Consider the following 12,758-nt stretch of genomic DNA (forward strand, 5'->3'; position numbering starts at 1 on the left):
TCCACCAATGGAAATCAAATACTCTTAGAAGTTCCTGCATCAGCAACATCAAGGAAAACTTCTGCCTCAAGGAAAAAAAAAAAAGGCATGATTTTGATGGATTGTGCAGGATGAGGAAGACCATTTGATTGATATCCTCAGTCACCAAAGAAGTTTCTTCCTGTTGAAAAAATGATTATTTGCTTGAAATTTAGATAATACTTTAAAACACTTCAAAATACATCAAACTCTGGAACCAACTACATGTTACTCATCCATAACCATTGAAAATTTACCATGGTAGACAGCAAAATCCTCAGCATTCACCATCCACTTTTTAGGACAAAAAGATTGCGGACTTTCTGCCCTATTCTGTATAGGTAATGATACAAAACAAAATACAGAAGTCAGAAGGATGAAGTACAAAGGAACCACCACCTCTTCTGTTGTTAGTATCTTACAACACTGAGGATAATACAATTTCAGGATGTCTAACATGTTAAAGGTTGTATTATTTACATGTTGCTTCTAGTAAGACGTGTTTTGTTGTTACTCTTTTAATCCTTTAATTAATCTGCTTTCTCTAATAAGGAAGAAAAGTCAGTACGTATGACCTGACAAACAACAAGCCCACACCTTACAATGGTTACATCAACAAAAAATGCATCTTTACTCAGTTTCTTGGTTTTAAGCATCTTGTTTCCGCCTCCTCCTTCAGAGCTGCAGCTGTAGCTGAATTCTGTTTGTGGAGAAAAAATGTTTCCAGCCCATTTCCAATGCAAGTTCTTTCATTTCAGGTGTAATTGTATCATATAAGTTCTCTACAATTTTTTTCCCATCGTGCATTACTGTTACCTATCTAGTTGTAAGAGAAAGTAAAGGCCTAAAATCATCATTTGGCTTATTCATTCTAACTGACCATTTTATTTACACAAAAATGTGATCAGACAACACAGCCACCAAATACGGAGGTCACTCTCAGTGTAAGCTGCTCACCTTGGAAGATGCAGCATTAGGCAAAACTCACAATAATGTCAGTGGAAGTTTTGCCCGGTGTTGTTGACGCAAGATATGACACTCTTCTGTGAAACGTGAGAAGTTTCATTTAGTATGACATCAAAGGCTTCTCTACCACACTACAAACAGGGCAGATGTAATGCTACAAACTTTCCTGGTATGTAATTCATATGGCCCCACTGAAATCTATGCAGCTGTGTAAGTTTATACTGAAAAATTTGGCAGGATGTAGAAGACAAATCGCAAATACAAACTTGTTTTATGGTAAGTAAAAGGACACAAATGCGTTTGTTCCTGGTCCTATTCACAATTGCATTTGCACTTATAACAGAAACACACTTTCAGAAGCCTTAAGCGATTAAATCTATTCCTCGGGAGATGTTTCCCCCTTTCAGAATGACTCCATAAACAGAATTGTGTGGAAATGTTATATTTTAAAGAGGAAGAAAAAATTATGTCAAGTGTTCTTTAAATTTCTGCTATCTTTCCTTAACCATTCTCCTGCTCCTGTGAGAAGCAGACAGCGTTAAGTTAACAACAGCGGGCCTGATTTGGGTTCGGGACAGCTGCATTTCGAGGTGCCCTGTTCCTGTCAGCACCCACCGAGGGCCAGGCCGGCGGGCACGGCGCTGCCCCGGCTGCCGCCCGCGCCGGGCCCCGGGCTCCCCCTGGCGGGAGCAGCCGCCGGCAGCCCGCGGCGGCCTGCACCTGGGGCTGGGGCCTTCAGGAGGGATTCTGCCTCCTCGGGCCGTCTAAAGGTCCTCTGCAAAATAAACTAACCGAGTCCTACCCCGAGCTTGCGCCGGGAGACACCTGAGCTGAGAGGCCTCTGAATGCGCCTTTGGAAAACTCGGTTGGTGCCTGAGCGGTGGTGGCCAACGCAGGGCCTCTGTGCATCATCTGTTTGAAATGAGCTGCTTCTGAGTTACTTAGAAGTAAGCAGTACCTAGAGGAAAGCTAAGGCACTTCGAAACGCATATTGGGTACCCTGGAGAGCCGAATTTATGCTCAGAACTACACAGTGAGAGGAAAAACGGTGCCACGCTTTGGGTAACAAAGACCACTGCTCAATTCAGCCTGTGAGGATGTGTCGTACTGGATGGAAGTGCGGAGCCTCTGACGCTCTGCTTTTCAATCCTGAGCGCTGGGACTGTCCCTTAACACCTCCCATCCTCAGGGCTAGCAGCAAGGCAGGACACCCGCAGGAGCCTGCTCCTTGGCCAAAGGGGCTGGGGGTCAGGACACCACTGCTTATGACAAACCCAAGGGCGTCATGGCAGCCACATCTTCCTTCCGTCCTTCATGTGCAGACAGTATGCCTGCTGCAAAAGCCTCCAGAATTTCTTTTAATTTTCCACCTTCCCTGCTCTTTTTAATTGTAATAAAAATTTGATGTCTTTATGCTAGAATACATGTAACTTTGGTATGCTGTTTTCCCCCTATTTGAAAATCTGAACATGCTATTTCATAATTCCATACAGAACAGCACTCCAACCCGCACATAAATTAGTCTGGAATTAAAACTCATACCATTGGGACAAATTTTTAATTTTTTAAAAACACTGCTGAAATGAGGGAATCAGAGCATGCCATTACCACTTGTAACAGGTTATTTCTTTGTGCCAAAATTTTTTACTATTATGCAAGTTAATACTTTTTAGGATTTTCGTAAGTTCCAGAACATCCAAGGCTTTGTGTTAAACTAATGAAAAGTTTGTGGCCCTCCACAGTACCTAATCCTATTCTACTACATGCTCTGCAATTGACAGATACATATTAATAAATAACAACATAAGTTCTGTCCATTCTCTTCCTCTCCTTTAATCACTTTTATTGTCTCATCCTCATACCCAGTTGCAGAATCAACCCTTTTATCCTCATGCTGAAGTAAAGACCTGAATTCAGCAAGTTTATCTACCTCAATCTGCCCTTCATCTCTAAATTCATGACATGCACTCTATTCTTATCTCGGCATTTTCTTCTGCACTGTCTGTACAATGCCTTGTATTCTTGTGCTCACTTGCACTCACACTCAATAAACTCACACTCAGTAAAGAACCTGTAATGTCTTTGCAGCCATACCATAGGAACAGCTGTACAGCCACATCCTCTTGAACTATCAGCAGTCTTTCAGAGAACTTTTGTTGAGCCACATAGACTCAAAGTAATAAAAAGCCTGTGAGTAACCTCAGCCTGGCACAATTTGGATTCTGTAATCTGTACCAGAGACATGTCCTGTTCTCCATACTAAAAGGTTAATCTGTCTCTCTGAAGCCTCTCCAGGAGCATCTAGTTATCACATGAGTTTCAAGATGACTAAACCCGTTTTTATCTTCCTCCTAAGGTCTCACCATTACTTATGCTTTCAGTAACTGTAAAACCCATAACTTGACAGGCTTCATTCTAGGTTCCTACAGCACCCCTGGGGATAAGAATCAAGTTGTTTTTCTCTTTAATATGCTTATCTTCCTATTTATCATAAGCTAAAACCTTTTTCCCCCTCCTACCTGAGTTTCTGCAGCAGCCTTTTCTCTGACTTTGACTGGGATAGCAAATGCAATTTTAAGACATTCAGAGCTGCAAAAATAATCTTCCTAGATTGTGGCTCTAAATATATTATCTTTCCAACCTTCCAATTACCATTGCTGCACTGAGCAAGAAGTTGGAAGGAGTGACCTCTCAAAGACCCTTCCAACCCAACCTACGTTGTCCTGTGATTTTTCTCTTTTTGCACCAACAAATTGTTCCTCATTCTTCTGGGACTTCCAGGCTCTCTTCCCCTGTTTGCTCTCCCTCATTCAGCATTGAGAGTCTACCCTTAGCTCCAATGAGCCAATAGTGACAACCTCTGTTGTTTACTGTTCAAATTTCCAATTCAGCATGTTCATACTATTTCCCATACTCTCCTGATACTTGGAAATAGATTCCAAGCAAGCTAGTAAGCACAATGTCATTTCTTTCTCCTCTTGCACTTCTTACAGTTCCTTGATGCAAGGTCTGCAAAAATCTTGAAAAAAAATCTCTTCCCTTGTGCTCCTGTATTTATTCAGAATTTTAGGTCTTGTGCTAAAGATTTAAAATGTAAGCTCTCTAGCAATGGCAATGATTTGTTGTTTGTTAATGAGTCTAGCATAAGGGAATCCTGGTCTGTGGTTCAAGTTCATAGACATTACAGTGATACAGATCATAATACAAAGCATAGCTTTTACATTTCAAATATTTAATCCTGGAAGTTGTGCATAACACCCAACCATGAGTTACAATGATATTATCTGGATTGTTGCATTCTTTATATGTAACAAAAAGCTTGCAGGATAAGCACCATTTCTCTAACAGCCTAAGATCTAGTTTTCATCCTTCACGTTCAGTTGTTTGTGTACAGGTGATTATTGCATTGTCACAAACTTAAAGTGAAGTAGACAGACTGATGATTACATTAAATATGAGATGTAACAAAGACAATATACTGCACAACAAAGCTAAAATTTTAAAATATATTTATATATACGTGTGTGTGTGTATATATATATATATTTACCATTTCAGATCTACATGAAACTTGAGAAAGTCTGGCAATATCTTCAAGTTCCAGAAAGGAAATGATGTCCAGGAGCAATGGGACAGGAAGCCGATCCAGGAAGTCGCATTTACCTCGGCACAGATTGAGGACATGTTCCAGAATTTTGGCACCAAACAGTACAGCAATTTGAACTGTGATTAAAAAAATCCCAAGAGACAACAGATTTGTAAAAGCCTGAAATTTCTTCCCAATAGTCTCACATTATTCACATAAACAATAATAATAAAAAAAAAATCAGCTCCAATTTTTTGGTTGTTTTCTAGAAAAAAGAGCACACTATCTAATACTAAACATTAGCAATAGATAACATTTGCAATTCATATTGAGTTACCAGTGACTACAGCTTATGCAGTAAAACGTGGCTATTGTTAAAACAAAATGGAAAAAAAACAAAAACAAAAACAATCAAAAAAACCCTGTACATAGAGCAAACTCATTTCAGCTGAGAAACATTAAAACAGCAGCAAAGCTGAACTGAAACTTGCCCAGATCCATTTTGCCCACTTGTCCACATACATATGTATATATTTACATAAAATCTGTGCTATTTATGCAAGAGGATGTTACTAAAAGAACTGAAAAATTACTTTAGCTGCATGCTTTGGGGAAAATAATGATGGGTCTGACATGAAAAGTCCCTCCAGTTCTGCTTCTTATCTTGCGTAAAACCATTAACATAAAATTGAAAACCATCATCCTCCATAGTGACATGACATTTTATTGACTTATTCACCTTGAGATCCAGTACAACACCAAATTCTTTTTCTATAGATCTGCTAGTTAATGAGCTTCTTCCCATCCTGCATGCATACAGTTGATTATTTCTGCTTCAGTTTCCAACTTGGAACTTGTCATTTAGAATTTAACAGTTTCTTCAGATCATTTATCTATCAACTTGCTTTAAAAAAAAAAATATATATATATATATATAAATAATGCGACATAGTTTGGCTATTTTAGAAATATATTTAGCTGTATTTATATTGATTTATATATGTGCCTGCCAATTAATGTAGACCTAACAATGGAAGTTACTCCAGAACTCCAGGTTTTCTGTAAGATTTTTATCCTAAAAGTGCTGCATACTACTTGATGACTTGTACTCTTTGTTCATTTGTCCAGAAATTTAGACCTCTCTTCTCTTGGCCTACACTACCATGAATTAATTTTCCTTCCTTGTAAAACCATAGTGAAAATCTAGACATACACAAAATCTTGCTCTTATATCTTGCTTTATTGAGATTATGAGAAGAAATATATATCTTGAACTTCACTATCCAAAAAGGAAAAAAAATCAAAACAAAGATATGTATAGCTGTATTACTAGTTGATATAAGTTTACTAGACTGTTAATGTTCATTCTAAAATGTTTCCTTCTTCAGTTTTCCATTGGATGCTTCAAATGCTTATATAGGATATTGATTAAATGTTCCATTTCCATGGGGTCTATTCTTCCTAACCCCACTAGAAATAATTTAAACTTAAAAAACAAAACAAAACAAATTTTCTCAAAAAAATAAATCTGTGAATACTCAGATGAGGAGCAGGTTGACTCCCCTAGCAGGAGTCAAAAAGGAGGTGTGAAAATATCTGACTGTGTGGAATGGCAACAGCTATGTTTGGAAATAATATGACAATACAGCAGCTGAACAAAATAAAATATCTGCATTTTATGTTAAAATTTTACTAAAAACCAATGGGAAATCCCCAAGCGTAATTTTAAATGCAATTTTAGAAAAAGGAAGAAATGACTAAATGTTAGGAAGGAATAGCAGCTGTGGCTTTCAATACTTCCTATAGGATATAAAACCTCTGAATAATCCCATCAACAGAGACTTTTCAGCTGTTTATTATCTTTCTGGTTTCCAGGCTTTGGAAAACAGCTCTATACATTTACATTTTGAGGTTTATTTAGTAGCATCCCCACTGCCTTTCTATATTTTATTCTATATTCTATATTTGGCTGTATATTCCTAAGCTCATCTAACACCCGTTGCACTCGGTGTAGAACAGCTTGGGAATCCATGTGGCTCAAGACATGGCCATATAAATAAGCATGCAGGCACAGAGCACTATAAGGAGCTACCTAGCTATTAACAATAAAAATATTTCTTTCTGGCCTATTTTTGTTGCTAATATCTCTGTCATTTGTTCTGTAATGAAACTATCAGTGTTGCTAGGATTTATTCTGTATTTAAAGTTACTGTTATGTCTTTTTGTTTTTCTACTCTTCCTCCATTAATCTATATTAATGAATTCGCATACAAAAGCCTGTTAGCCAAAGCAATCACATCTTTCATTAAAGTTATTACAGATCCTTATTGCTAGATTATTCCATTATATGCCACAGCAAATTTGTAATTATTTTTATTGTCTTACTATGAAGAGATGAATCACTCAAAAAATGCTCCTGGGATTCTTTAATTTCTCCAGGTTTTGACTCACAAAATTTATTCTGGAGAGATCTTCCACCACCTGAAAATTACCTACAACTGGGAAAGAAAAAAAAAAGGCAAGAGGAAATGAATAAAGCTCCATGAGATAAATACATTACTAGGATTCAGGATTCCAGTTATGTAATTATTTCTGCATTCCCAAAACAAAGTTATCGTAAGGGATCAGGCCATGGTTTCATTACCAACGGCCTTACAACATGCTTCAAAGGAAAATAAATATCCCATAACGCATCTAGACAAGTGTGAAATGTTTTTACACACAAAAAATTTTTTTCCAGTCCCTGAATGCAAATTGCTTGTAGAAATTAAAACACCTTTAATGACATCTCAACCTGCAAAATGATGAATAATCTTTTTATTTTTCATTTAGTGACAGAAACACAATTGATCAGACATTAAATTTGGTCATTAAGTGGAAATACCCATTCAACTGTTCAAGCATTCAACATTGACAGCATTAAAGGTTGAATTGTTTTTTTAACATTTTGTCAAAATTAACAGGACAGTTCAAGTGTCAGCACTCAGACTGCCTGAAAACTCAGGAAAAAGCTCTATGGAAGTACACATTTAACTCATGGTCTGGGAGTTAGAAAAAGAAAAGATTACAAAGCTTTTTTTTCTTTACAAAACACAGCTGAGACAAAAGACAATATAATATGCCTAGTGAATTATTTAGCCATGAAATGGTGGAGAACAAGTGGCCCTGGATATCAGGAGTTTTCCTCCAAGTTCTCTTCAAACATCACATATATGCTTGAACAGTGTCAGCTTTTAATATCTACTTTTGTTTTGTTGCTGTCACAGCTGGAAAGGAAAGTCAAGTGTCTTCCTTCACATAAGTTGTTGGAAAAGATCACGATACAAGACAAGAAGTTGGACTCAGTTGCTGCTGTGGCAAGGTTGGAAAAAAAAAAGTAGTCTTACTAGTATTATATCTGTTTTATTTGCTTCCATTTGCTTGATACAAGTCAGGATTTTACACTGGTATATGTATACATAGATTCCTGACACACTGAGTGATAAATTGTTTGTTTTATGTACACTTATGCATGTTTTCTAATGTACACATCACTGATATTCCTATTTGTCAATCTGTAAATTCTTATTTTTTTTTTCTACCAGCATGTAGAAAAGGAAAACTAAAAGCAAGTGTTGGCTTAACTATCAATAAGCCACAGATGACTACTCACATTTACTGACCAAAGAATGCAGAGTTAAACTTTTCGCTATAAATCTTAGACATGACAACAGCGGTCTACATCTAACATGAAATTTAACTTCAGATCTCTCCAGTATTTCAGTGTCAATATATACAATTTTCAAATTGAAAATAATTAAATATTTGTAACTCCCAATAAGTTGAATTCACTTTCATTATTAAACTTTCAAATTAAAGCTCAGACTCCAGACTAGTCTGCCAAGGCAGGCCCACACAAACCATTTCTCTGTTTTTCAAGTCTTGCTTGTATCCTGTTGATATATCTCATATACAGTAACAGCCTAACATGTACTTTTGAGTATCAAATATAGCCAGCTATAATTCATCATTTTGATGTTTCTTGTGGATAGTGTCTCATTATAGGGGGGAATTAGAATTACTAAATCATCTTTCAGATAGCAAAGACACAAAATAGCTTCAATTAACTCCCAGACTTATCAATGATATTCAGTAAAAATAACTCTTATTATGGGAATAAGAGAACAAACATCCTAGTCGGTTGCATAAGTTCATCCTATTTTACAATGACACACACAACCTTTATTCTTTTACTATGAAAACGTTGCCTCTGAAGGAGAAAAATACATTTATCAAATCTGCATTTAAAATTTAGTATGCAAACATTTTAAAATAGCTAACATTTTTATAACATACACATACAGTATAGACTACCACTTCACTAAAATAATGTCACTTAAGATACTAGCAGTAATATGAGACTTCAGTGCAAACAGGATAAATAAACTGCTTGTCATTGCTTCAGTGATGATCCTAGTACCTGGGAAGGCTTCAGAACTAGTACGTTTGTAGCCCTCCACAGGGATAATGACAGCAAACTGCTGTACTGTACTTCCAAAAGCTCTTTTTATCCCTAGCAGTGTAGGAAGAATCAGCACGTGAGGCTACTTCCATGCTTGCTTGTGGAAAAGAGTAGGTGAGAACAAGGACAGAACAAAACTGATACACAAATGGAGAAATAAAAGGCATCTTTCCTCACATTCCTCAGCTTGCATACCCTTCAAAATGGTATGCAAGAAATAGGGAAGAATCATTGCTAAAGGAGAAAAGAAAACTGCTTAACATGCTTTCTCTTGATCTTTTCTTTGTATTGTTGAAAGTGCCATTTATTTAAAAACAATAAGAAGAACAAAACTACCATCAAAACAGACAACCACCATTATGAACAAGCAAGCAAACTAAAAATTCAAGACCCCTTCCTGGAACGGAAATAAGTGTAACAAAAAAAAGAAAATAATGTCTCTACCCCCAAACCACCTACCAAAAATTATTAATGATGATGATACTTTTCAACTTTTGAACTTTAACACCTACTGACATTCTTGATTGATTTTCTGTATAACCTTATAGATTTAGCTATGCACTATGATAGAAGTCTAATTCATTAAAGAAATCATGTTGCACAACAGATTACAATTTGTTGTGATTTATTATAAAATACATTAATACTTTTCAGTCTAGGATGTATAGTGCAATAGAATTAAGTATACATAGATAACAGATGCTTGCCTAAATTCCCCACTGGTGTTAACAAGACAAACTTTTCTAGGTAGTATATATATATATTTTTATTATTGTGTATGAATATTTATACATAATATAGGTTTATATATATACACAAGTGTACAATAAAGTATTTCATTCAAACAGAGAGAGAGAATAAACCATTAAATGAGATTATAACTTCATACAATCCAGCCCTGAAATGGAACACTAAGTCAATGCCTTTATAAATTAAATATGTCATATTTTTAAAGCAATTCCAGTAGATATCCTAACATGTCTACAAGACTTTATCATTCAATTATAAATTACAAAGCATTTTAATACTAACTGAAATATGCCAACACTTCAAAATTACAAAAATAAATAGCTCGGTAATCTCTGATCTTCGTCACTGTTGTACCGAGGTGTACAATGCTACACAACTATCTGTCAGAATAGAAACACCAGGCCAACACACAGAGGAAGAGAAAAGGCAAAATATTTAAGTAGTTACATAAACACCAGGATGTATTTCTAGACATTTTTTGATTCACAGTGGAACAAGCTGTCAAAACCAGTATTCTATTTAAAAACTTCCTTATGCACACAGGACATACTATAGTTACCTTGATAATTTGCTGGCACATAGTTATTTCAAAGATAATATTGCATAATTTTGTAATGCTCATCAATTTTGCATAGATTAAAAAGAAGAAGGAATGGAAGGTATTACTAGTGCATCCTGGTTACCATGGACACATTTCATTCTTGATGTTATTTGGAGGCTCAGGTGTTAAAGCAACTGAATACCACATTGCTAACTCTGCTGACATTTCTTCATGAAAAAGAGATAAGAAGAAACAACGAGCAGAACCAAAACCAAAGAACAGCAGCACCCAACTGAGGCTTTGGGTAAAAAGTCTGAGCAATTTTTTTTAACCAATTAAAATATTTAAGTGATAAATTAGCAATAAATTAATTATTATGGAAATATCTATTGTCGTAATTAATTTGGATAGTAGATTATTAGAAGTATAGTGCTGTTTACATTGTATGAACAAAATATTTGAAGTTTGTCATATGGTAAGCCATCTTTTTCTTTTAAGGACTCAACCTTCCCTTAATTTAATCTATATCTGAAGTTATAGAAATACAGACTCATAAGATATAATGAGAAAGCTCAATGGGAAAGCTCTGGGTGATGCTGAAGAAAGCCAGTTGGTGTGAAATATGAAGTCCTGTCATAAAGGCACACAAATGACAAACTCCTCCCTGCCCCCCTTCCCTGCCCCCCCTAAACATTTTTAGGATTTGGGAGTTCTCCAGACTCAGCTTTCTCCTTTGCTTAACAAAACCAATAACTCAAAGTTTAATTTCTCAGATTACAGGTTATATAGAGATTAATTATCCCCATTGTTCTCTTAAATGGTTCCAATTAAAAAAATTAAATACTCATTGGAGGAGGAAGGTGATTCCAGAACCTAGGAAATAGGGCTTGGTGAGACTTAAAAGATCTAGATTCAATTATTTTCCTGTCCCAGGTGAATGGCCTAAATACCCAGACTTTCTTTTTAGTCATGTATTTGTCACTGCAATCCATCCAAATTCTCATTTCCCCATGCAGTGAAGGAGCCACGTGTCCTAAAAAGAAAAAACATTTGCATTCTCAGTTAGTGACTTCTCTTTGTATCTTAGAAATTCACAGCTAAACCAACATGACAATATTCCTAGATCTTTTGCTAGAGTAAATACAAAAAGAGTCTGAATTGGAGTAAGTTTTTGAGATAAAAAGATCACTGAATAGCTAAGTTTGGATGGACTTCTGGAGATAATTAGCTCACCCCCTCTACTAAAATCTAGGTTGCTCAACAGTGCCCAGCTGGGTTTTGAACATCTCCAAGGATGGACAGTTCAAATCTTTTCTGGGCAACCTGTTCCAGTATTTGACTATGCCCACAGTAATAAATTGAAACACAAGAAATTTCACTGAAAGATAAGAAATAACTTTGTTCCCATTGCCTCTTGTCCTGTCACTGGAAACCAGTGAGAAGAATCATGTTCTGTCTTCTTTCCTCCCTCCTATCAGCTGCCTGTACACAGTGCTCAGGCCCCTCTGAGCCTTGTCTTGTATGTGCTAAGGAACTCCTACTGCCTGAGCCTCTCTTTGTATGACAGATGCTTCAATCTCTTAATCATCTTAGTAGCACTTCACTGGGCTAGCTCTGGAATGTCCATGTCTGTCCTGTACTACGAAGCTCAGAACTGGGTATGCTGCTCCAGAAGTGGTCTCCCCAGTACTGAGTAGAGGGCAAGGACCACCTCCCTTGACCTACAGGGAATGTTCTTCCTAATGCAGCCCAGGACACAGCTGGCCCTCTATGCTGCAAAGTTACATTGCTGCCTTGTGGTCATCATAACCCCAAGGACCTTTTCTGCAGGGCTGCTCTTCAGCCAGGCAATTGCCAGCCTCTACTGAGGCATGGGGTTATGCTTCTCTTTCCCATCGTTGAACTTTGCATTTCCCATTGTTGAACTTCAACAGATCCTCATCAGCCCATATAACCAATCTGTCAAGGTCCCTCCGAATGGTGTGGCACAACCACCTGGCACATCAGCCACTCCTCCTGCTTTCTATCTTCCGCAAACTTGCTGAAGGTGCACTCTGTCTGATTATCCAGGTCATTAATGAAGAGTTAAGCTAGATCGGCCCCAGTCAGTTTTGCCCTCTAGCTACACTACTACTGAATGGTCAAAAGTGTTCCACTATTCCAACAGTGATTAATGTTATCTTTGTGTGCCTCAGTCCTGAGCAAGTTTGAGGCCCCTTTTGGTCTCTATAGTAAATAAAAGATGTTCTGAATGTTGGCCTTGCTGTATGGAGCTTTTTGGCAACTGTGATCACCTGAGGACACTTACCTGAAAATCCAAATTTTTGCCTGACCATGCTTCTGTAATATGTAGAGATGATAAGGTAAATGCTCAGCTGGCTATTTCACTCCCTTAT

General features: G+C 37.0%; 1 protein-coding gene across 1 annotated transcript; it reads right to left on the reverse strand.

Moving 5' to 3' along the window:
* Positions 1-16: 16 nt before the first annotated feature.
* Positions 17-12,698, reverse strand: FBXO36 (F-box protein 36; the record flags this gene model as incomplete). Its single annotated transcript, XM_083848095.1, is given in 6 exon segments — positions 17-834; positions 4,496-4,707; positions 6,956-7,041; positions 7,043-7,062; positions 11,313-11,395; positions 12,671-12,698. Coding segments are annotated over 6 exon segments (570 nt in total). The 3' UTR covers positions 17-693.
* Between the last annotated feature and the right edge of the window lie 60 nt (positions 12,699-12,758).

This window comes from Anser anser, assembly GCF_964211835.1.
Source record: "Anser anser genome assembly, chromosome: 9".
Classification (NCBI taxonomy): domain Eukaryota; kingdom Metazoa; phylum Chordata; class Aves; order Anseriformes; family Anatidae; genus Anser; species Anser anser.